Source organism: Hemitrygon akajei, chromosome 6, assembly GCF_048418815.1.
Source record: "Hemitrygon akajei chromosome 6, sHemAka1.3, whole genome shotgun sequence".
Taxonomy (NCBI): domain Eukaryota; kingdom Metazoa; phylum Chordata; class Chondrichthyes; order Myliobatiformes; family Dasyatidae; genus Hemitrygon; species Hemitrygon akajei.
Window position 1 is genome coordinate 41,396,893 of NC_133129.1, and position 26,718 is coordinate 41,423,610.

Below are 26,718 nucleotides of genomic sequence, written 5' to 3' on the forward strand. Positions count from 1 at the left end.
AAGACGTGGGTGTGGTGTAGCTAATGTGAAACCAAGAAACCTGTGCTACCGGATTAACTGCAACATTCTGTTATGGGGTTTGAATTCTCAAAGATCCTGACTGGCAACTAGAGGCCTACAGAGCACAAAGCCTACAACAGAAGGCTAAAACTGACAGTAGAGTTTTGGTAGGAATAAAGATTAGTTTTGGGGAGTGAGGATAAGATGTTAAGCCCTTTGGGAGTATAGACTGTGGCTTATTGCCTTAAGAGAAGAAAAGGTCCTCTTGCCCAATAGGAAATGCTGTATTAAAACACGCTTCATATTTACCCTGTCTCCTTTGAATGGCTGTTTGTTTTCTGAGGCCTAGGAAACCTGGTCCATTTGATTGAAGCTTTGTCTCCATGCTGCACATCACATACTTCAACTTTTTTAACAAGCATGTTATGGGTCAAGCACCTTATCAAAAGCCTTCCAGAATTCATGACTGCACTAAGCTCATCACCTTCACGTCCTCATCAAGTGTGTATGGAACCAGAAGAGATAGCAGAGATACTTATTGAATACTTTGCTTCAGTATTCACTACAGAAAAGGATCTTGGTGATTGTAGAGATGAGTTACAGCTGATTGAGCATATAGACATTAAGAAAGAGGATGTGCTGGAACTTTTGGAAAGCATCAAGTTGGACAAGTCTCCAGGACTAGAAGAGATAAACCCCAGGCTACTATGGGAGGAGAGGGAGGAGATTGCTGAGCCTCTGGCAATGATCTCTGCAGCATCAATAGAGATGGAAGAGGTTCCGGAGGATTGGAGGGTTGCAGCTGTTGTTTTTTACTCAAGAAGGGGAGTAGGGGTAGCCCAGGAAATTATAGAGCAGTGAGTCTCACTTTAGTGGTTGGCAAATTGATGGAGAAGATTCTGAGAGGCAAGATTTATGAACATTTCGAGAGACATAATATGATTAGGAATAGTCAGCATAGCTTTGTCAAAGGCAGATCATACCGACTGAATTTTTGAGGATGTGCCTAAACACACTGATGAAGATAGAGCAGATGTAGTGTATATGGATTTCAGCAAGGCATTTGGTAAGGTACCCCATGCAAGGCTTATTGAGAAAGTAAGGAGGCATGGGATCCAAGGGGACATTACTTTGTGGATCCAGAACTGGCTTGCCCACAGAAGGCAGAGTGTGACAGGTCATGTTCTGCATGAAGGTCGGTGACCAGTGGTGCGTGCCTCAAGGATCTGTTCTGGGACCTCTTCTCTTCGTGATATTTATAAATGACCTGGATGAGGAAGTGGAGGGATGGGTTAGTAAAATTGCTGATGACACAAAGGTTGGGGGGGTTGTGGATAGTGTGGAGGGCTGTCAGAGGTTACAGTGGGACACTGATAGGATGTAAAACTTGGCTGAGAAGTGGCAGATGGAGTTCAACCCAGGTTAAGTGTGAGGTGGTTCATTTTGGCAGGTCAAATATGATGGCAGAATATAGTATTAATGGTAAGACTCTTGGCAGTGTGGAGGATCAGAGGGATCTTGAGGTCTGAGTCCATAGGACACGCAAGGCTGCTGCTCAGATTGACTCTGTGGTTACGAAGGCATACAGTGCATTGGCCTTAATCAATCATGGGATTGAGTTTAGGAGCCGAGAGGTAATGTTGCATCAATATAGGACCCTGGTCAGACCCCACTTGGGAGTATTGTGCACAGTTCTGGTCACCTCACTACAGGAAGGACATGGAAACCATAGAAAGGGTGCAGAGGAGATTTACAAGGACGTTGCCTGGATTGGGAAGCATGCCTTATGAGAATAGGTTGAGTGAACTTGGCCTTTTCTTCTTAGAGCGGCGCAGGATGAGAGGTGACCTGATAGAGGTGTATACGATGATGAGAGGCACTGACCGTGTGGATAGTCAGAGGCTTTTCCCCAGGGCTGAAATGACTAGCATTGATAGTAGGTACAGAGGAGATGTCAGGGTTAAGTGTTGTTGTGTTTTTTGTTGTTGTGGAGGGGTGAATGTGTGGAGGTGGATGCAATAGGGTGTTTTAAAATCCTCCTGGATAGCTTAGAAAAATAGAAGGCTATGGGTAATCCTAGTAATTTCTAAAGTAAGTACATGCTCGGCACAGCATGAAGGGCCTGCATTGTGCTGTAATTTTTCTATGTTTCTAACTTGAGGGCCTGAGTTATAAGGAAAAGTTGAGTAGTTTAAGACTTTATTCCATAGAGTGTAGAAGATTTGAGGGGAGATTTGATAGGTATACAGAATTATGAGGGATATACTGTTACGAATGAGGAGCAACTCTGATGGGCAGAAGGGTGCAAAGTCCCCCCCCCCCCCTTGGAGAATCGCAAATCGCTACTATTCCGATGCTGTTATCAAGGGAGATGAGAGAGACACAGGATAACAGTAAAGGCAGTTGTTATTGACAACGCAGGGATACACAAAAGTGGAATGTCTCCTCCTAACAAAAGCGGAACAGAACCATTGATTACTGCTATTGTCTCTTGGAGAAGGAATTGTGTATTGAGTACTGTTTTATTCATTGAAACCCCTCAGGGGACAACCAGAGTGGTCTGGTTGAGGGATTGCATCATCCCAACCTGATTGACACCCAAGACCCCGTGAGTGGGGATAAAAGTAGGGTCTGGGGAACACCCCTCAGACGCACCAGGAGAGACGCTACGAGACCGGTGGGGGCTTGTGTGTGTGTCCACCCTTGCCTGGGTGACGAGTCCTCCACGGAACGGTCTAGCTAAAGGACGGAGGGGTCATACGTGAATGGCCACAAAAACAACGCATCGACGGATCAAGATCGTAAAAGGAAAGTCGGCAAGTCAATAGCTGTTACTCTCTCTCTCTCTCTCTCCAACAATTGCAATACAGTGATCAGCAACTACCGCAGCCTGCATGAACTGAACTGAGCTTTATATTTCCATCGGACAATTCGTTATCCCCTAGACAACGATAGAGCTTATTTTTTATTGATTATTATTATACCCGCACTTTTAGGTTTAGTATTGATGACGTATATTATCTGTATATTTGCATTGATATCATTTGTGTGTATTTTTACTAATACTGTTAAAAATAGTATCATCAGACTTCAACGGATACTACTATCTTTGCTGGTAAGACACCCAGTTACGGGGGTGGGGGTGGGGTGGGGTGTGTGTGTGTGCGTGCGTGCGTGCGTGCGTGCGTACAGTGGCATGCAGAAGTTTGGGCACCCCGGTCAAAATTTCTTTTACTGTGAATAGCTAAGAGAGTAAAAGATGACCTGATTTCCAAAAGGCATAAAGTTAAAGATGACACATTTCTTTAATATTTTAAGCAAGATTACTTTTTTTATTTCCATCTTTTACAGTTTCAAAATAACAACAAAGGAAAAGGGTCCGAAGCAAGTTTGGGCACCCTGCCTGGTCAGTACTTAGTAATACCCCCTTTGACAAGTACCACAGTTTGTAAACGCTTTCTGTAACCAGCTAAGAGTCTTTCAATTCTTGTTTGAGGGATTTTCGCCCATTCTTCCTTGCAAAAGGCTTCTAGTTCTGTGAGATTCTTCGGCTGTCTTGCATGCACTACTCTCTTGAGGTCTATCCACAGATTTTTGATGTTCTTTAGGTCGGGAGACTGTGAGGGCCATGGCAAAACCTTTAGCTTGTGCCTCCTGAGGTAGTCCATTGTGGATTTTGAGGTGTGTTTAGGATCATTATCCTGTTGTAAAAGCCATCCTCTTTTCATCGTCAGCGTTCTTACAGATGGTGTGACGTTTGCTTCCAGAATTTGCTGGTATTTAATTAAATTAATTCTTCCCTCTACCAGTGAAATGTTCCCCGTGCCACTGGCTGCAATGCAAGCCCAAAGCATGATTGATCCATCCCCGTGCTTAACAGTTGGGAGAGGTCTTCTTTTCTTGAAATCCTGCACCCTTTTTTTTTCCAAACATACCTTTGCTCATTGCAGCCAAAAAGTTCTATTTTAACTTCATCAGTCCACAGGACTTGTTTCCAAAATGCATCAGGCTTGTTTAGATGTTCCTTTGCAAACTTCTGCCACTGAATTTTGTGGTGAGGACGCAGGAAAGGTTTTCTTCTGATGAATCTTCCATGAAGGTCATATTTGTGCAGGTGTCATTGCACAGTTGAACAGTGCACCACCACTCCAGAGTCTGCTAAATCTTCCTGAAGGTCTTTTGCAGCCAAATGGGGGTTTTGATTTGCCTTTCTAGCAATCCTATGAGTAGTTCTCTCAGAAAGTTTTCTTGGTCTTCCAGACCTCAACTTGACCTCGACCGTTCCTGTTAACTGCCCTTTCTTAATTACGTAACAAACTGAGGAAAATGCTTTGTTATCTTCTGATAGCCTTCTCCTGCTTTGTGGGCATCATTTATTTTAATTTTCAGAGTGCTAGGCAGCTGCTTAGAGGAGCCCATGGCTGCTGATTGTTGGGACAAGGTTTGAGGAGTCAGGGTATTTATAAAGCTTTGAAATTTACATCACCTGTCCTTTCCTAATGATGACTGTGAAAAAGCCATAGCCCTAACAAACTAATTAAGTTTGGAGACCTTGGTAAAAGTTATGAGAGCTCAAATCTCTTGGGGCGCCAAAACTTTTGCATGCCACTGTACAATTATCAGATGGTTAGTTAAGTCTACAAGAATCAAACTATAACAGTCAATCATTGCTCTAATTAAAGAAAAGTAAGTCAATTACTCAACATTGGCAAACAGAAAAACTAACAAATGCAAATAAAATATCAGTCCTAAAACAAATGCCACCTGAACTTTTAATGCAAAACAGAACAGACTAAAGCCGTTAGAAAACATAATACACTGAAAAGATCAAATGCTGTATTTTACAAATGACATGTAACACGCTGTAAGGTTTCACTGCTAATGTAATGGTTTCTCTGCAGCAGCAATGTTTGAGTTATGACTAGAGATAACAGGGGCTTTGGAATGTGTGCCATCCAATGAGAGGCATGTTGTTTCTTTCTTGTGGGTCTGAGAGAAGGTATTTGCAGTCTTTTGTCGGTGAGAGATAAAGAGAGACGATGTGAGTGGAGAGAGATGGCAGACTGCTGGACAGAGCGAACTTGGAGTGAGGGTCCGAGGGAAGTCAACGGGGAACGAATGGACGGAACTGTCAGCTCCAACGTGCACATTAGACTGTTTCATTGAAATGGGCCCTTTTTCTTTTTATTTTCTTTACTAACCTTATAATCAGATTAAGATTTATAAAGTTTAATCGATTAATTGCATATGGTGTACTGTCTGATATTTTGCGGTACAGATTTATAACCAGGCAACACATCACGTAGCTCCCACGCAAATGACATTTCTCAGTTTGGTTGGACCAGAGGCCGTCTTCCCCTAGAAAAACACACACGCTGGCCAAACCTCACAGTTACAGATACAAATAGTAAATTGGGCTTGTTTTCCCTGCAGTAAAGGAAACTGAAATTATTTGAAAAAGTATATAAATTGATAAGATACATAGATAGGGTAGAGAGCCAAAAAATTTTTTACACGCTAAGGGGAAATCAAAAACAAGAAGGCAGAGATTTAAGGTGAGAGAAAGGAATTTTAAGAGGAATTTCAGGGGTAAGTTCTTTCTAGACAGAATGACTGATATCGGGATCATGCCCCCAGAGAAGGAGGTGGAATCAGATATTATCACTATGTCAATGAGATATTTAGACATGCACTTGAATAGGCAAAGTATAAAACAGAACAGTACATTTCAGTACACAATGTTGGACTGATCTTTTAATCTATTTTAAGATCTATCTGACTTAGAACAATAGTGGACTAAGTGTCTTAGGTACATGGATGTTAGAACAATAGTGGACTAACATCCATGTACCTAAGACACTCTTAAACATTCCTATGTATTAGCCTCTGCCATCATTCTTAGCAGTATGTTCCATTTACTTACCACTGTCTGTGTAATAAAGCCTATCTCTGACATCCCCCTTATAATTTCCTCCAATTACCTTAAAATGATGCCTTCAATATTAACCATTTCACCCTGGGAAGATGGTGCTGATTATCCACTCTATCCATGCCTCTTATCTTATACACATATAAAGTCACATTTCATTCTCTTCTATTCCAAAGTGAAAAGGCCTGCCTCCCTCAATCTATCCTCATTAATCATGCTTCCTAATTCAGGCAGCATCCTGGTCAATCTCCTCTGCACCCTCTCTAAAGCTTCCACACTATTTCTATAATTAGGCAGGCAGAACTGAACAAAATACTCCAAGAACAGTCTAACCTGAGTTTTATAGAGCTGTAATATTACCTCCCGGCTCCTGAACTCAATCCATCGACTAATGAAGATAAACACCATACATATTCTTAACCACTCTATAAAGTTGCATTGCACCTTTGAGGGATCCATGGACAAGGACCCCAACTTCCCTCTGTTCGTCCTCACTAAGAATTCTGACATCCTGTGTTTGGAATTCCCAACATATTTACTTTACATTAATTCAAGAAGGCCGACACTTTTCTGGGGCTGCTATGGATAGACAAGAATTCAAAGCAGAACAAAAATATTCTCAAGCTTAGTTCAGTTTATTCTCTGTACATCCATGCTTAAAGGAATATATAATAGGTATTACAGTGTCTTGGTAAAAGACAATTTTACCCTTTATGTTACAACCTTTTTAGGTTTGCTCATTCAACACATATGATCTTGTTTTGTTTGGTGATACTAGTTAAATGTTCACTTTCATTTACACTGTTTATATCTTTCACTCTTCATTTCATTCTTCACTGAAAGCATTCATTTGTGATCTTCATCCTATAACTTGTGATTGGAGATTTTACACTCACTTTACAATCTGTTTTTCTCTGATTACTCTCCTTATGCATCGTTGCACTTCTGGGAGTTCACTGCATGCTCCCGAAGTTGAATGCAACTTGGAAGACAGCATTATCATTCTTCTGCCCATTTCTAACTATCCAGACAAAGTTGAGTTAAAATTTTGACTCTTACCTTTATCTGTTGACATCTCAGCATTGCCAGTTCTCTCATATCTCTGAAAGGCTGCAGAAGATATTGATAGAGTTCTGTGGTTGCTTCTGATAAAGCAGCATAAGCATCGTCTTCTTCTTGGTATAGTTCTAGCAATTCCACCATGACATCTGTAACCTTGTGTTTCTCCAGCAGCTACATGCAAATCAGAATTTGGTTACAATTTGAATTTTGCAGTCCAATTCAATTCTCAAATATAACCTTTAGTTTGTTGTTTGCCTCTGCAAACTCCAGGGTTAATACAAAACCTTTAAAAATAAATCTTTTCCAATATTTTTATTAGTTTCTACATAGAAAAATACAGAGTAGAAAAGATAAAAAGAACTACCAGTTACATTATATCTGTTCATAATAACAATTACATTATCCCATATTCATACAAGTTAATCAATAGTTATATTGAACTATACTAATTTATTACAAAAGAAGATTCTAACTAACCCCTACCAAGACCGAAGCTGTTCATTAAGGAGAAAAGGTAAATACCTTCTTATATAATAAAAATTAATAATAACCAACATCTAAGTTTAAATAACAAATTGAAGGTTTTGAAAATAATTCAGAAAAGGTCCCCACAATGTTTGAAAGCCCTGACGAGATTCATAAACTGAACAACGAATCTTCTCTAAATCTAAACATGACATGACGTCGCATAACCATTGAGAATGAGTAGGAGGAAAACATCTTTCCATTTAAACAAAAGCATCCTCCTAGCTATAAGAGAGCTAAAGGCCAAAATATGTAAAGCAGATGCCTTCAACTTAATATCTTAATAAATCTTAAAACAGATGGCTATTATGCCACAACACCGTATTTCATTATGAACTTGTATTTTGTACACCAATGTCAATCGCTTCACTTGCAGCCAACTTTGCTCAAGATAATGCAAACATATCAGGGTGTCAGCTTTGTCAAACAGTATGTTTGGGTAAAACAACAGACATTGATGAGTCAAGATTTACTACAACATTTAATGTAAAGGAATAGATCATGCCAGAAATAAAAATTAAGGGTAACAAATATGAGATAAAATGTTTCAAATTAACAGCAGAGGGCAGAAGAATTTTGTCTCTAAAAAATCAAGTCTAGGTTTTGTTTCAGATTTAGAAATTGAGACAAAAATGTTATGAAGTTCAAGATTCAATTTGGACATTCAGTGAAGGAGCACAGGGAGAGTAATTTTGATTAGAACCATGTATTCAAGCGTAGGATAACCAAGAACACGGACAGACAACAAAGGGCCATTTAAACTTCAAGAATATGTGCAAGCACAAAATATTTCAAACAAGCTATCATATCAGTTTCTTTAATGACACTTAACTGGATCAGAGGCAAGAAGCAAATAATTCTTGAAGACCCACATCAAATCAATTTGCTGAACTGGTTATTTAAGGTTCAATTTCTGTTAGCTTCATGACTTCAAAAGGTAATTTCTTTAGCATATTCCCACCTCTGATCAACCGAGCAATTTGAATGATCATTACACCTTTTCATAATCTCTATGAACCCCAATTTGAAATCAGCAAACATTTCCCTCAGTTGCTCACTTAGATCATCAATGCACCGTATATAGTCGACAAAAGCCATTGTAGGCTCATTTGGAATAACAATCAGCATATATTTTCAGTTCAATAAGTATTCTGTGGTTCTGTTTCAGATGTATATTGATAGTAGTATCAAAAACCCTATACATAATACAGTACATGTAAAAAGTATGAATCACAGTGGATTTAATTTGGCTTTTTGACACTGATCAACAGAAAATACTCTTTCATGTCATAGTGAAAACAAATTACAACAAATTGGTGTAAATTTTACATTATTAAACACAAAATTACTCACTTCCTTCAAGTCAGTCTTTAGTAGATGCAGCTTTGGCAGCAATACAGCCTTAAATCTGTGCGGATTGGTGTCTATCAGCTTTGCACATCTGGATACTGCAAATTTTCCCCATTCTTCTTTACAAAACTGCTCAAGCTGTGTCAGGTTACATGGGGATAATAGTGAACAGCCCTTTTTAAGTCTAGCCACACATTCTCTATTGGATTGAGGTCTGGACTCTGACTTGGCCACTCCAGGACATTAACTTTGTTGTTTATAAGCCATTCCTATGTAGCTTTGGCTTTATGCTTGGAGTCATTGCCTTGCTGGAAAACAAATCTTCTCCCATGTCACAGTTCTCTTGCAGAATCCATCAGGTTTTCCTCTAGGATTTCCTTGCATTCATTTTACCCTTTATCTTCACAAGCCTGCCAGAGCCTGCTGCAGTGAAGCATCGTCACAGAATGATGCAGCTACCACCATGCTTCACAGTAGGGATGGTGTTATTTAACGAATTTTGGTATCATCAGACCATAGAATCTTCTTCCAGCTGACTTCAGAGTCTCCCACATCCTTCTGGAAAACTCTAGCCAAGATTTCATTTGAGTTTTTTTCCCCCAATAGTGGTTTTCTCTTTACCACTCTCGTATAAAGCTGTGACTAATGAAGCACCTGGGCAACAGTTGCTATATGCGCAGTCTCTCCCATCTCAGCCACTACAGCATGTAACTTCTCCAGAGTTGTCATAAGTATCTTGATGTCCTCCCTCACTATTCCCCTTCTGGCAAGGTAATTGTTTTTGAGGAAAGCCTGCTCCCAGCTGTACCATACTCTTTACATTTCTTGATGATTAACTTAACTGTACGGCAAGGGATATTTAGTGAGTTGGAACTTTTCTTGTATCCATCTCCTGCCTGGTGCTTTTCACTAACCTTTTCACAGAGTTGCTTGGAGTATTCTTTTGTCTTCATGTTATAGTTTTTGCCAGGATATTGACTCAACAGCAGGTGGGCCACCTTTTTTTTCTTCTTTTAACGGTGATTGGCAGTCCAACTTAAAAGATGCATTACTGGCATCAACTGGACTGGAGTGTGGTGGAGAATTGGAAAATAAAACCCCTACTATTTCTTTATCAAATGAAAACTAAATTACTCCAAGAAGCCCTATAGATTGTAAAAAATGAAAGACTATATTGTGAATTAAACTAAAGTCACTTCCATAAAGTTTTTAAAATGAAACCATCAACCCCCCCAAAATAGTAATGCAGCCTGCATTTGCTTTCTTTCAACTTTATATGCTACATGTTGTAAAAGAATGTGTTCAACTTTTTCATAATGATGACAAAACCTACATACCCCAGAGTGACATATAAGCAATAATTAAGTATAGTATATCCATTCTAAGTTGGGACAATATAATTCCTTCCCTTCTTGTTTTACCCCTCTCCCATCAATCCAACAGTGTTATGTATTCTGTAAAGATGTCTCCCCTTGTGCCTATTATCCCAGAAGTCTAGCCATAATCCCCTAATTCTTAGTCCCATAAACTCCTTAGCTTCTGATTTGCTAAGTGGATGGTCAATATCCACAGTTGAACTTTTAACAGCTTTTTAGGCCAATCAACCTGCTCATTCCCCTCAACACCTCCAGTGCAGGGACCCAAAAGAAGAGGACATGTAAACCAATACTTTGAACATGAAATAAAGTTTACTGCTGGAAGCTCTTCAAATCAGACCTACTGCTAGAATGACCTGATTTAAGAGTAGTCAAAACTGAAAAAGAATCTGAACAAATTACAACTTCGCAAGGACAAATTCCCTCCACCAACTGCAAGCCCAAAATGATGGCAACTAATTCTTCCGTATCTACCGATAGATAGTTAGTAAGACATTTCTTTATTGTTATCTGTACCTCAGGCACAAAATCAGCCACACCAACATTCCCAGTTAAATTATCTATCAACCCATCAATAAAAATGGCTTACATAGCACAAGAAATTTCCTTAACATACTGAAGAACCAACCAGGCATATCTGATCTGGATCCTTGGACTTCATTAAATCATGCAACCTAAAATCAAATAAAGTCACTGGGGGAAAAAAACAAGGTGGAGTTACCAAAAACACTGTAGGGGACATATTGCATAATTCAGCAAACCAATATTCCTAGTGTGATAAGAACCCAGCTACCCAAAACTAAACATATTCCTAGTGTGATAAGAACCCAGCTACCCAAAACTAAACAGTCTATCAACACACTTAACAGGGTGATCATTTCTTTGCCACCTCAAATTAATCCTGTATGTTAACATCAACTTCAATCTCCGCAACTGTATGGGTAATTATCCCATTTCAACCAGTAACGCCGAAACAGGAGACGACCTTACTGAACCACAACACAGTCTTAAAGTCTGTGCTTGTATCACATTCAAACATTTTCAATTTGAAGATGAAGTTGATCCATAAGCCACACAGGCATAATAAAGTACAGATCTAATTAAACAAATAAGTGGTCAGAGATTTTCATGTAGTACCACAGGAATACTCACATAGATACCAAAGGATATTTAATGCCCCTATACATTTATTAATTATTTTACTGATATGGTACTTCCAGGTCAGCTTATTATCCAGCCACATGCCGAGAAATCTTACCATTGACACTTCTTCAAGAGTTGACCATACAATTTCAAATCAAGCACAGGTCTATTGATCTTTACAGAACACACAATGTGCTTTAGCTACTGAATGCTTAAAACGCCAATTATTTGCCCACTGTTCGACCTTATTAATTGCTAATTGCACCTTATATACAGTTAAATTGAAATTTCTACCTCTGATCCGTAAAGCTCCATCATTTGCAAAAAGTGATTTACCCACCCCACTACCTACCTCACAGAAAATATTACTAATCATATTATGAAACAATAAGGGGCTAGAAACAGACTTGTGATGTCCCATTTTTTAATGCCCTAGAAGTCCAAATACACCTTACCTCACCTGCAGAGATGGTCCAAATAAAAAACTCCAAAAAAATTATATAACCTTCCTCTCACCCCAATCTCTACAATTCAGCTGTGTTATTAAGCACTTCACATCCTCTATCGGCTGCAACATGTTCTCCTCTGCAATTAAGACAATTAAACTTTACGCCTTCACAAGTTTCATACTTATGTTCCCCACCACACTTACTACATCATAGATTCACACAACATACAGCCGCAACATTCCCAAACCGCTGACATTTATAACATCTAACCGGAGTTGGATTGTACATTGTAGCTAACATACCCCAAACTAACTTTATCAGGAAGCTTCATCTAATCAAAATACATCAATATAGATAAACTATCCATCCTTTCCCCATTTCTGACTGCTTGCAATCTCTTTACCTCCTTAACCTTGCCTCACAATTAATGAGATTTAACCTCTTCTATCGAAATCTCCACTGGAACACCCGTTGTAACACCCTTAATACCTCTATTTTCATTAGGGGACATAGATACTACATTTTTGCCAAATAAAGTCGTCAAATGTAATGCCTTCTCATACTGTTTCTTATCTTCACAAATGACAATCTATATTCCCTATAGCCAATTTTAACTCTGTAGTTAATTTAATGAGATTGGTAAAATAAAGCTATTCTGGGTCAAATTTAAACAATACCTTAAAGTCTTCTGTCCTCTTTTCCCCAATATATCACGTCCTTCCTCTCTATCACTTGAAATTATTCCAATATTATGTTCCTTTTTCAGTTTTCAAGATCTAGATTCAACTTGATTCCAACCACTTCCCGCCAACCCGCAATCACCTGAACCCTCCATTTGCAGTTCCTTTTCTGGATCCTCTCCCCTAACTGAGCCTACACTATTTCCCAATATCCCCACACCATTCACAGCCATTGGCACCAACCACCACACCTCAGCCAGCCACAGTTGTTGGATCTTCCAAATACATATGTATTTTTACTACATCAATAGAAGCACCTTGACCGCACACAGGTGATCTCCATTTAACTAATTCCGTGACTTCTAAAACCAACTGGATGCACCAGTGATGATTTGGTGTGTTGGATTAAAGGGGGTGAATACTTATGCATTCAATTATTTTGTGTTTATATTTAGCAAATAATCTAGATTACTTTGTAGAGATCTGCTTTCACTTTGACACAAAGGAGTCTTTTTCTGTTGATCAGTGTTAAAAAAAGCCAAATTAGATCACTGTTAATCAACACTGTAAAACAATAAAATATGATAACTTCCGGGGGAGGGGGGGAATACTTTTTATAGGCACTGTAATTAGAAAAAGTGTAATGCCATTATTTAGTGTAACAAAAACCCTAAATTGCAGCAGATACATCATATATCATCATTCGGCATTGCAATATGAACAAAATATACAGGCAGGCAAACTAAAATCACATCAAGAGGTGTTTTCTCTCGAGGCAATGGAAGCCTCAGATGCTACTGACACTGATTACCATGGTTTACAAGACTGAACAAACACAAAATAAGGAACCAAGCAGGTGACTACTAAAAGAGGAAAATGAATCAGAGTTAGTTTTAATATTATCAGCACGTCATGAAATTTGTTGTTTTTGCAGCAGTAGTACAATGCAATACATAATAATAAAGAAAAATAAAGGTGGGTGTGGGTGTATATAAAAATGGTAGTGAGGTAGTGTTCGTGGTTTCAGAAATCAGTCAAAATGGGAATGGGCAGTGGATTTAAAATAGTTGACCACCAGGAAATCCTGCTCTGTACCTCCCTCTGCAATTGGATCCTCGACTTCCTAACCGGAATACTACAATCTGTACTGACTGGTGATAACATATCCTCCTCGCTAATGATCAACACTGGCGCACCTCAGGGGTGTGTACTTAGCCACTGCTCGACTCTCTACATACACATGACTGTGTGGCTGGTCATAGCTCAAATACCATCTATAAATTTGCTTATGATACAATCATTGTTGGTAGAATCTCAGGTGGTGACAACAGGGCATAGAGGAGTGAGATATGCCAACTAGTGGAGTGGTGCCACAGCAACAACCTGGCACTCAACGTCACTAAGACGAAAGAGCTGACTGCAGACTTCAGGAAGAGTAAGACAAAGGAACACATGCCAATCCTCAGAGGGATCAGAAGTGGAGTGAGGTGTCAAGATCTCTGAGGATCTAAGCTGGTCCCAACATATCGATGTAGTTACAAAGAAGGTAAAACATCGGCTATACAGTTGGCCCTCCTTATCTGCGAATCACAAAAACCCGGAAGTGCTCTTCCAGCACTTGTTGTTCGAGCACGTACAGACTTTTTTTCTTGTATTCCCTAAACAATGCAGTATAACAACTATTTTACAAGCATTTACATTGTATTAGGTATTATAAGTAATCTAGAGATGATTTAAAGTATGCAGGAGGATGTGCGTGGGTTATCGTGGATTGGGATCGAAAAAAATCAGAAGTTCTCTTACTAATTAAGTCGGAACAGGTACATCCGGTATTATTTAGCGTCAGTTAGTCAAACATTTGCATTCATATATAGTATATGTTTTACCTTTCTATGCATATAAAACACTTAAGAACGTTATGTTTCAGCGCCTGGCTCGGGAAGTTCCCGAGTTCGACCTAGTGACAGATCACTATGCAGTGTGCTCTCCACCATACCAGGTTGATGCGGAGGATCAAAAACCCAAAACCCAATAACTAAACCACTGCGTTGCTTAGTAATAATTGTAGCTTTCATTGGGGCACAGACTTTCGCACTTTATCCTTTAAAATTGTTCTGATCATTGACCGACTAGCCCAACGTTTTTCCAATGACCAATGGTGTTTCACCTCTTTCCAATCGTTTTATTATTTCCTTTATTTTCAATCGTTATCTTGATTATTTTCATGAACAGAAACACTGCGGATTCAGATCTCTACCGCTGGGTCCTAATGTCCACCGCACTGAGCCAGGTTAAATAAGGTCTTGGGTTCCACTGGGTCCTAAGGTCCACCACATTGATCCAGGTTGAATAAGGGACTTGAGCATCCGTGAATTTTGGTATCCACGAGGGGTCCCGGAACCAATCCCTCACGGATAAGGAGGGCCGACTATACTTTATTAGAAGTTTGGGGAGATTTGGCATGTCAACAAATACACTCAAAAACTTGCCGTAGAGAGCATTCTGACAGGCTGCATCACTGTCTGGTATGGGGGCAGCTACTTCACAAGACCGAAAGAAGCTGCAGAGGGTTGTAAATCTAGTCAGCTCCATCTTGGGTACTAGCTTACAAAGTACCCAAGACATCTTTAGGGAGCGGTGTCTCAGAAAAGCAGCGTCCATTATTAAGGACCTCCAGCACCCAGGGCATGCCCTTTTCTCATTGCTACTATCAGGTAGAGGTACAGAAGCCTGAAGGCACACACTCAGCAATTCAGGAACAGCTTCTTTCCCTCTGCCATCTGATTCCTAAATAGACATTGAAACACACACAACATGCTGAATGAACTCAGCAGGTCGGGCAGCATCCATGGAAACGAACAGTCAGTGTTTCGGGCCGAGACCCTTCGTCAGGACTGAAGGGGGAGGGGGCAGAGGCCCTATAAAGAAGGTGAGGAGAGGGTGGGAAGGAGAAGGCTGGTAGGTGTCAGGTGAAAAACCAATAAGGGGAAAGGTCAAGGGGTGAGGGAGGGGATAGGCAGGAAAGGTGAAGAAGGAATGTAAGGGGAAAGCACTATGTGTAGCAGAAGGAGGCGGAACCATGAGGGAGGTGATAGGCAGCTGGAGGAGGAGGCAGAGGGAAACTGGGATGGAGGAAGGGAGGGGAAGGGAATTACTGGAAGTTGGAGAATTCAATGTTCATGCCAAGGGGCTGAAGACTACCCAGATAATATAGGAGGTGCTGCTCCACCAACCTGAGTTTGGCCTCATCATGGTAGTACAGGAGACCATGTATGGACATATCCGAATGGGAATGTGAAGCAGAGTTGAAGTGGGTGGCAACCAGGAGATCCTGTCTGCTGTGGCCGATGGAGCGGAGGTGCTCAACGAAGCAGTCCCCAGTCTGCATCGGCTCTCACCGATGTAGAGGAGGCCACACCGGGAGTACCGGATGCAATAGATGACCCCAACAGACTCACAAGTGAAGTATTGCCTCACCTGGAAGGACTGTTTTGGCCCTGAATGGTGGTAGGGACTGGTGTAGCACTTACGCTTGCAGGGATACGTGCCAGGTGGGGGGGACACTACCTCACTTCTTTAATATACAGGATTTGGTTTTTTTTGCCCTTTTTAAAAATCTATTCAATACACGTATATTGTAATAGATTTCCTTATTTTTAAAAATTTTATTTATTTTTTTTCTCTTCTATATTATGCATTGCATTGAACTGCTGCTAAGTTCACAAATTTCACGTCACATGCTGGTGATAATAAACCTGATTCTGATTGTTGTGGATGGAGTGAAGTTCCTTTGTCCACATCTGTTTAAATGTGGCTTAGACTGCTACTTCATGCAAACTCCTGACAACACTGCTTGATAAATGAAGTGTTGGTCCATGGCCTTCTCTACTGCCATGATAAGGCCACTCAGACTGGCAGAGCAACACTTTGTATTCCACCTGGGTAGCTGCCAATCCATTAGCATGAGCATCGATTTCTCAAACTTCTGGTAATTACCCCCCCCCCCCGACTTCTCCTTCACCATTCCCCATTTGTGTTTCCCTCTCATGCGTTCTCTTCTTGTCTGTCCATCACATTCCTCTGGTGGTCCTCCCCCTTCCTTTTCTTCCATGGTCTTTTGTCATCTCCTATCAGATTCCCCCTTCATTAGCAGTTATATCTTCCACCAGCTTCCCAGCTCTTTACCTCACCTTATCCCCATCTCCTGGTTTCACCTATCACCTCCCACCTTCTACTTCTTCTTCCCCTCTCCCCACCTTCTTACTCTGACTTATTCCCCTTTCCTTTCCCGTCCTGATGAAGGGTTTCAGCCTGAAACGTTAACTGTTTACTCTTTTCCATATATACTGCCTGACCCACTGAGTTTCTCCAGCATTTTGTGTGTATTGCTTTGGAATTCCAGCAAATGCAGATTTTCTCATGTTTGATGGATTTTTTTCTTCCAAATTTCCTGTAATCCTTCCAGTGTTTAATTTTAATCTGTGGCCCTAATACTGATGACCCCTCTGGTTCCCCAGCTTACCCTCCCAGAATTTTACAAACCTCCACTATATATCCCCTCAATCTCTTTTTGATCTGAAGTAAAACAAAGCTTCAGCTTAAACAGTTTCCCTCATAATGATAGTTCACTAGCCCTGGCTATCTCCTAATAAATCTCTGTACTCTTTCCAGTAGTGTGATGTCCTGTAGAGTATGAAAAATAACAAGAACTGTAAGCACTCTGTGATCTGACTAGTGTTTATTCAAAGATGAAAGATCAGATATTTGTCACACTGGTCATCACTAATGTATGATTACTGCTTTAGTGCCAAGTAGTTTTCAGATCAAAGCTATCTTGTCCTAACCTGATGTCAAATGTTTGCTCTAGCATGCATGGTTGTCAACTAGCCCTTCAAGTTATTCAAATTGTGATTTTTTTTTGCTTGTAGTTTGAATAGCATAATTTGGGAGCATTTGGTAATATGGGAGAATAAAATAGGATTAGCAAAATAGCTGCTTGGCAGTCAGTACAGAATTGTGGGTCAAACAGTCTGTTTTCATGCTGGATGACTCCATGAACTAAAATATTCATTGCAACCCTGCTTTGCACACATTTAGGCATCGCTTAGAATTCACTGGAACTTTTACTATTCAAGTTGTAATTATTTAATGTATGTTGCATTTAAAGGATTATGATAGCAAATGATTGATGGGTACAATAAATGGGGAATAATAACAACCATCAATCTGCTTATTAAATATAACAAGTCTGAATAAGGAAGAAATTTGCAATGTGATCCAGGCATAAGAAAATACAGTTGAAGAATATTTGATTTGGACTTCAACATGGCAGATAGGAAGGAAGATGAGTTTTGAAATTTGAAAGCAGCTTAAATAATAACATATGATAACAATGATGATATTGATGAAAGATTAAAATAATTGCAATGGGAAAGGACAATAAGATTACTATGAAATGTTTGTTCTATCCTATTAGATAGCTGAAAAAAGTTAAATAACAATCCCAGTGGAAACAGCATTCAGTATTTGAATGCATATAGTTAAAAGTAAGAAAAGCTGGATTACTATTGCATTCAACCAAACAAACCTTAAGAGGCATAGAGGTCCTGGTTCTTTGCATGCTTCAAAACAAGAGCTACATAGGAAATAAAGTCATCCAGTGCAAAAAAATAAAGTGAATCCACCAGAAGTTTAGAGGCTGGGACTTCCTTTTGGTGAAGTGGCAATTGAAGAATAAAATTTTCACTGTTTCCTATAAAAGTATAAGCAGAAGCCATTGCAATTCATCCACTATGTTAAGAGACCAGGGTGCACTGAAGGAATGTGACACAAAGGCGGTCTAATAAAATAATTAAGTATACAATGGAAACATTTGGAACTGGATCCCTGCCACACAACTTTGAATAGAGTAAAACACTAAAAGTACAGGTTAAATTCATCTGAAGCTCTGTTTATGCAAAAAAAAGAAATTCCATAGGATTTTGTAAAAGGGGTGATTAATAAGTTTGTGGCCTAAGGTAGAAAGAGGTGAGTTATTAACTTCAAACTTTCTGCATAATCAAAGAGTTGACCTGCATGTGCATATAACAAGAGTTGTACAACTCATCTCCTTCTACTGTAGGCCACAAACTTATCAATCACCCATCTGTGGACACTTTCTGGAGGTCCAAGATCTGTATGCTCCACGACCTCTGGACTAAGTATGTAAATGTAGGAGGGGACTATGTTGAAAAATAAATGTGCTAGGTTTTCTAAAATTGACTCCTTCTACCTTAGGCCACAAACTTACCAATCACCACTCATATTGTAAATACCACAAAATAACAAAAAGTGTGTCATACTATGCATTTATTTGCACTTCAGGGAGCACGGAGCGCAGAAACAAATATCACTGTGATGATTGTACACTCTAGTATCAATTGTTTGGTGGCAATAAAGTAAGTAAGTATTTGTACAAATATTCAGTCCTATTCCCATCTCCATATAAAACTTTGGAAAGCTACTTATCCCTCTTCTCACACTACAGCATCGGGAAGGGATTTTTCAGACTCTGGCATAAGTTAGGCTTGGTGCGTCACCTGGATATTAACATAAATTTGATGGTGTTCCTTGAGTAGCATTAATAAGATGTTGCTATAGTCATTTAAATCCTGCATTCTGTGTCAGTGGAGTGGCAGAATGGGGGAATACTGATCAGTGGTACAGAATCCAATGACACAATAGCGAATAACTTTCTGAACATTGTCAACCTACGTCTTCACTGTTCAACAACACACAGACAGCCAAGAAGCTTAAAAGAATTAGGAAGCATTCACAGATCACTGAATACACAATTCTGTCTTGTTCTCATAGCCAATGTATTATGAGTTCAGTTCACCCTCTGCTGATTGGACTCACAGGATACTATTAAAATGGGTTAGTCAAAATGAAGGTATCTGGTTTTCCTCAGTTGCCACTGCTATCTGCCATTATTAATCAATGTCATGCAGATACTGTTATAGGCTGGCAAAAGGCGATTCTTAATTTTTGCAAAGGTAGCAAGTTGAGTCCCTGCAATAACACTGTGTGCCCAATTCCAGCCTAATAATAGATGCGCAATTATAAATAAATTACATGGGCATCCCCAACAGTTGTGACTGGGCATCATCAACATTTTTTCTTTGAATTCAACCTTGGGATGTTATTTTTTCCTTGGGCCAAGCCATCCCAAATAACTTCCGATAACATTATTTTACAATGTACAAATGTATAATAACAGTTACTATCTCCACATCTTCATTGTAATATTTGAGCTAATTGTGCAAGCCAACATATCTACTAATTCTGAAACACTTAGAAAAACTGAAAGATATTATACCCTAGGATATTGGCAAGTTAAAAATTAAAGATAAATTGTTTAAAGATTATGCAGTAATTAAGGAGACAGATTAGTTGTTTTGTCCTACATAAATAATACATTCTAAATGTTTTTACATCCATTTAGGAATTTACAAACACATTAGATAACCTGGCCTGCTCCTAATCAACTGTGTAACATACTGGAATTTAGATTAATATAATTTAACACTGGTCATACTATAAGTTATGTTGAACTTACATTCTTGCCAGTCTTTACAACAGCACACAACAAATTGTTCTAAAAGGTAGCTTTTACAGTCCCATTTTTTTAAAGTTTATTGACAAAAGCCAGGCACTGTACTGGCATGAGTCAGTTATCTGAAGTTAAAAGTAGCAGTACTTAAAAGCCTCAGAACACTTGCCTCACAATAATGAAATACAGTGTCTCTAGCTGTGCTTTTTTTTAAAAAAAAATGAACTCTATGTCAAAGAACAAAAAAATCTACAACTAAATCCTGTTATTGCTAGAAAAATTGATGTCCACATTTTTAAGGAACTGCAAATACTTAAAATCTAAAAAATAAAAAAAAGGCTGCTTTATAGTATTTGGCTACATTAACTATAGCATTAAGACCTATATACTTAACTTTAGAAAATCAAAAGAACTTCAGAACCACAGAAATTACAATACAGAACACCAATAGACAGCTCGCTGTTACTTAATTATTTTTCCCCCAATTCTGATGGAAAGCCATTAACCTAGAAGTGTTGGTACCATTTTCATATCCATTAATTTATTTTTAAGTGCTGAAGTTAAGGCTGTTCTTTAAGCTACATATTTCATCAATTCCAAGAACAAATAGGAAAAGGAAATGCATGAATAAATAAAATGGCGAAAATAAAAGGCCTGAGTAGAATTCATCAGATTCATTTCAAACAGAGATGGATAGATTTCTGGATGCTAAAGAAAACAAGAGCCGAGGCTCAGATTACATTCATGTCTCAGCAGCCTTAGAGGGCTGGATGACTTACTGCTGCCCATAATTATGTTGCTATGTTCATCTAAAATAGACATCTTTGATGATGTGGACTACATCGGCGTTTATTCATTATATAAAGCACGTTGATATTATGCTGACACACATAAGACCATAAAACACTGGAGCATAATTAGACCATTCAGCCCATTGAGTCTGCCGCTGCCATTCCATCATGGCTGATTTATTTCCCTTTTCATCGCCACTCTCCTGCATTATCCACGTAATCTTTGGCACCGTTACTAATTAAGAACCTATCAAACCTCCACCTAAATATACCCAATGACTTAGCTTAAACAGTTATCTACGGCAATGAATTCCACAGATTCACCACCCTCTGGTTAAAGAAATTACTCATCTCTGTTCTATTCTGAGGCTGTGCCCTCTGGACCTAGACTCCTCAATTATAGGAAACATCCGCTCCACATCCACTCTATTTAAGCCTTCCAGTATTTGATAGATTTCAGTGAGATCCCCTTCATTTTTCTAAACCCCAGCGAGTACAGGCCCAGTGCCATCAAATGCTCCTCATACCCATGATAATTACCATGAACCTAAAAATCATTGTTGCCTTGTAAAATGTAATAAATAAACTATTGATTAGCAGCACAATTTGTTTCTCATAATGTTATTCCCATTTTGAAGCTGATTTTAATTAAAATTAATTGTATTTTATGGGTGCTATGAGTACTATAACTACCCTAGCTAATATTTGTCCCTCAGTCAATGTTGCAAGAAAAAAATCTGATTAATCTCACAAGGTTCCTTTTAGGACCAGTCCGTGTACCGTAATTCCCACCTGTAGCTCCATTTGCATCTACTGTAAAGCAGTTGGGGTACTCAACCAAGTAGAGGAATACTGCCGTATAATTGCCATTCTTTATACAGCTGAATAGTACTTAATCCTAAATTCACTTTTTTGAAAACCAAATCTGATATATCTTTTCAAATTTCCAGATTGTTTTAATCTGTCATTTTTTTAAAAATAATTTAGTTAGTTTATGAGACTAAATTCAGTCTCATAAACAGCCCATGAGACAGCCAAGCTCAGTTAGCAGTACTTATGGAAATACGAATTATATCGCTACAAATTGAACTTCAGAGCCTTGAGCACAGAATCCTAGAATGACATTCAGAAACTTATTGTTCCCTTATGTAACAAATGAACGCTAATACAATACTATAACCCACACTATCAGACACCATTTTTAGATGAACTTAGCAACCTAATTAGGGGCTGCAGCAAGTTGTCGAAACATAGAAAACCTATGACACAATACAGGCCCTTCGACCCACAAAACTGTGCCGAAACGTGTCCTTTCCTGAGAAATTATCTAGGGTTACCCGGAGCCCTCTATTTTTCTGAGCTCCATGTACCTATCCAGGAGCCTCTTAAAAGACCCTATTGTATCCACCTCCACCACTATCGCCGGCAGCCCATTCCACACACTCACCACTCCCTGCGTAAAAAACTTACCCCTGACATCTGCTCTGTACTTACTTCCAAGCACCTTAAAACTGTGCCCTCTTGGGTTAGCCATTTCAGCCCTGAGAAAAAGCCTCTGATTCTCCACACAATCAATGCCTCTCATCATCTTATACAGCTCTATCAGGTCACCTCTCATCCTCCGTCACTCCAAGGAAAAAAGGCCAAGTTCACTCAACCTATTCTCATAAGGCATGCTCTCCAATCGAGGCAACATCCTTGTAAATCTAAGTCATTCAAACCTCCAAGCCTGCTCAGTCCACATCAAGGTAAACCATGACCGGGCTTCAACCATGGCACGATTTCCCTGCACTATCCCTATATTCCTTGTTTCAAAAACATTCAGAAATTTATCAGTTTGAAATGAACCCAATAATCTCTACTCAGCCTCTAAGTAGATAATTTCAAAGATTCACAATCTAAGTGTTCCAACTAGGAGCAAAATCTAATTAATTGTAAAAATTTTCAACAGTATTTTTCTTCCCCAGTTGGTAGACAGGAGGAAATTGAAGATGAACATGATCCAGTTCTACAAATATAGCAAATATAAAAAAGCAAATAAATGGATGTACCAACCCACATTTATTAAAATGTTAATGGTTAAGATTAAAAATAGCCTTGGTTCAAAAATGACTAAGACTGCGTGGCAATTAGTACAGGACTTTTTAAAAATTTGCCACAAATCATATAGTATTCACAAATATAATCTTTGAGTTTAATCCAAACAAAACAAGATAATGAAACACTATGGGACAGTGAAATGATTTAGTTTGTAAAGAATTAAGATGCAAATTTCAGGATGTGAGAATCCTTGATTTTTGAAGGTTTTCTAAAACATCAACTCAAACAGATGTTATGCATCTTGTTGAGTGTTTGCAGTATATCATTTCATTTTTGTATGACGTGATTTTTGATTTTCCAGTTAAAAAAACTATTAACCCAAATTTCACAGATGGAAAGAACCAGCTGGTTTTACTTGTCAATATCAGCCTCAGGCTATTATGATGACATAGCAGGTGTCTGCACAAGTGCTGAACTTCAAGATCACAATTCCTTCTTCAGAAGTCAACGGATGGAGGGGAGGAAAAAGTCTAAAACAAAAGAATTCTAAAAGTTCAAGTGTCCATGTTGTACTTGATTGTCCAATACTTTGGTTTAATAAGGAATTAATTTTAGCCTCTATGAATAGGATTTATTGTGCATTGTTAGCCATTGTCAAGTAAACCAATTTGTTAAATACAAAGTCCACTGCCACTTTATTAGTTTCTCTCAGATCAGTTTTCACTGACTAGCATAGGCAACTTTAAAAAGGTCCAAACTCATCTTGAAAAATAGCAGGTTGTTTCTGACCAGATTAAAAATCGACCTTGTACAAAAAGGGGTAGGGGAAGGTTGTCAATGCTATCCTATTTCAGTATCATTATTAATCCAACAATTTAAGTGGGCATGATGAAACTGTTAAGATAACTCATGTTATTTACAAGAAAGCTTATCAAAGTTTCAAGTTGGCTCACCTCCTGTAATCGTTTCTTTGCTCTCTGTAGTACCTCTTCATATCCTTTTTGTCTCAGCTCACTCAGACTTTCATAATACTCATCGGGGTTATCATTTTCAGTGAACAAGAGATGAGAGAGAATTTTCCATCCACAAATATCCAGAGCATGGCCAAGATAAACTTGAAGCTGTAAGCAAAGCACATCCATATCTTCATCAATCACTTCGGAGGCTCCAAACAGCACTGACCACATCCCTGAAGGCTCCTCAGGAAATACTGGTAAATAAGGCTCCAACTCTGAATTTACAGCACAAAGTTGTTGGTCGATAGACCTCAAATCCTGAAAGGAGAACAGTCCAGCCCAACTGCTGTCATCTGGGACTACATTATCTTTATCTTGGTCCTGGACCCTGTTGTCCACTTTTTCAGAAACTTGATTAAGAGCAGAATCTACCACTTTGCCCTCCTCCACATTCTCAGCAGCCCCTAGACTCTTGGCCCCAATTTCTCCAGGAGATGAACTCTTGCTACTGGTCCTTCCTCGAGTTGGTCTTCTGACCCCAACCCCCTTTCGAGCTGGACTCTTTATTCCCGCAGGCCCTCCAACTAGGCTCCGCACCGAAACTTCTTCTGGCATTTGGGTCTCCTCTTCTCTTCTTGAGCAATGGTCCCTGGCCCCAATTTTCTTCCTCTGAATCGTCCTGTTATGACACGTTATGGCAAACTTTCCTTCCACTTCATTCCAAGCAACAATAAAAACAAACTTGTGTTTTTCCTTTTCGTCGAAGGCGTTGGGTCGAACAGCTACCCAGTCGGACTCCAGGTTGTCTTCCACGGCGAACGACATCGTTTATCCCCTCGGAGGCTTGAAAATAAAGGCAATAAGATCCACATCCGTTAAAAGTTTAGAGCTGGACCAGCCATCTTGATCGGAACGCTTCCACCTCCTCCTCCTTCTCCCTGCAGCCGAAAGTGCCCCACCATTCAGATCGGCGGCGGCCCTGTCGGTGGGCCGCCGGCGCCGCGGATCGAACACGACAGAATCCCTTCGCCGGCTGTTGTCTTTCTCCAGAAAGATCTCCGAAACAATGCGGACTCTTCACATCACGTGTCAGCATCTGTTTACAAGCCGACGCGCCAGCGCTCGGCTCGGCGTGTCGTAGCCCACCCCTACCCCCCCGCCCCGACGGTGCCGGCCCTCGCCGCTCAGCGGATCGGCACCCGCCGACCCCAGCCCGCAGGCGCCGCCGCCGCCGCCGCCGCCGCCGCGATGCCCAACATTCACGCCAGCCCGCTCCGCGTCCTCGCTGCCAGCCTCAATGTTGTTCTCCTCAAATGCTCACTGACGTCAGCGCGCACCGATGACGTGGCGCGCTGCCGCTCCAATGAGGGTCTTTGTGACAGTCGGGGCTGTTGTGGCACAAGCGGAGGCGGAGCCACGCTGGCTGAGAGTGCGCGCGCAGCGCCGTTGCGAGGAGAGGGGATTCACAGGCAGCAGGGCTGGACGACACGGGTGTCTGTGTAATATGAATAAGCTCAGAAGTGGATGCCAATCCAATGAGAGAAGGCCAGGTTGTGAAATCAAAATGCACCCGAAGCGCTTCATTATTGAACTTGAGGAAGTTATATATATCCTTCAGAGCCTTGTAATTTGCAGTGGTATTTTACACGGAACAGATTTAGTTTCCGGGCGTTTAATGTATTTTTATCCTAATCATCTGATCGCAGTGAGCCAGTCAAGTTCAAGTTCAGTTTATTGCCATTCAATCACATACAGATATGTCGCCAAAAACGTTCCTTCGGACGAAGGTGCACAACACAGTGCAAATGGCTCAAACACAAAGTAATATTACCACAAGTAAGTTAACAAACAATAAGATGTATTTACGAAACATGCTAAGAAGTAAACAGTATAACTCTACAGGCGCTTCATGCGTAATGAGAGTTGGGTGGTCAAACGATTTGGGGGAAAGAAGCTGTTTCCCATTCTAACAGTTCTTGTCCTGATGTAGCGGTACCTCCTATCTAATGGTAGCGGGCCAAGGAGATTGTTGGACAGATGGAAGGGATCATTCACAATGCCAAGGGCCCAGCAAACGTAGCACTCATAAATAAATCTCTGATGGGTGGAAGAGAGTCCCTGAACGTGACCAGACAGGGGTCTCAGAAATATGGGCTCGGTGTGTGGGAGAGGGGCTGGTGAAATGTGGGTCTGGGGTCGGGGATGGATGTCGGGAAGGTTTGCTAGGTGTGCAACTGGTGTGGTAACTTGGGCGTCCTAAACCAAGGACGTTGGGCAGGAGTTGCAGCTGGTGTTAGGTACGTGGACTCGGTATGCAACCAGTGACCCTACGAGAAGCTGGAAGGGAAGCAGTGGGCTTGGACTCATGTGCCTGACCCCATGTGCTGTGTGTATGTGTGAGAACGAGCGATCAATCGAGGGTCTACATGTTGGGTGGATGCCAGCCTTTATGTATGAACCCAAGCAGAGCGTCTGGTCATCTTGATCAACTTCACAACTGAAGTTCGTTTGATAGCTAGTGTTCAACGGTATACAGACAGGCAGCTTCAACTCTTCAGTTCAGGACCCGGAATATAAGGACCCTTGCGGATAACCCAACAAGAGATAGAGCTGTATATGCTCTGTGTTCACAGTTCAGGCTCTCAGATGTTTTGACATTGGCGTTGCAGCACTGTGAGACAAGAGACAGCTAGTCCCTTCATGATCCTTCAGCTCCATGTAACTGGTCCACTGGGTGCTAGTAATCCTGACCTTTACCGGGCACTTCAAAGCACTGGAAAAATACCACCAATGCTAATTCCACAAATCCCCCAACTTCGCAGGAAG

At 40.3% G+C, this 26,718-nt stretch overlaps 1 protein-coding gene across 1 annotated transcript in view; it reads right to left on the bottom strand.

Annotated features, from left to right (window-relative positions):
• Positions 1-25,024, bottom strand: part of jmy (junction mediating and regulatory protein, p53 cofactor) — a 116,938-nt gene extending 91,914 nt beyond the window's left edge. The window contains exons 1-2 of the mRNA XM_073048216.1: positions 23,890-25,024; positions 6,989-7,162 (exon numbers count right to left, since the gene is read on the bottom strand). Coding sequence (XP_072904317.1) covers positions 6,989-7,162; positions 23,890-24,717 — 1,002 coding nt within the window. The 5' untranslated portion in view covers positions 24,718-25,024. The remainder of the gene's footprint in view (positions 1-6,988; positions 7,163-23,889) is intronic.
• Positions 25,025-26,718: the final 1,694 nt, after the last annotated feature.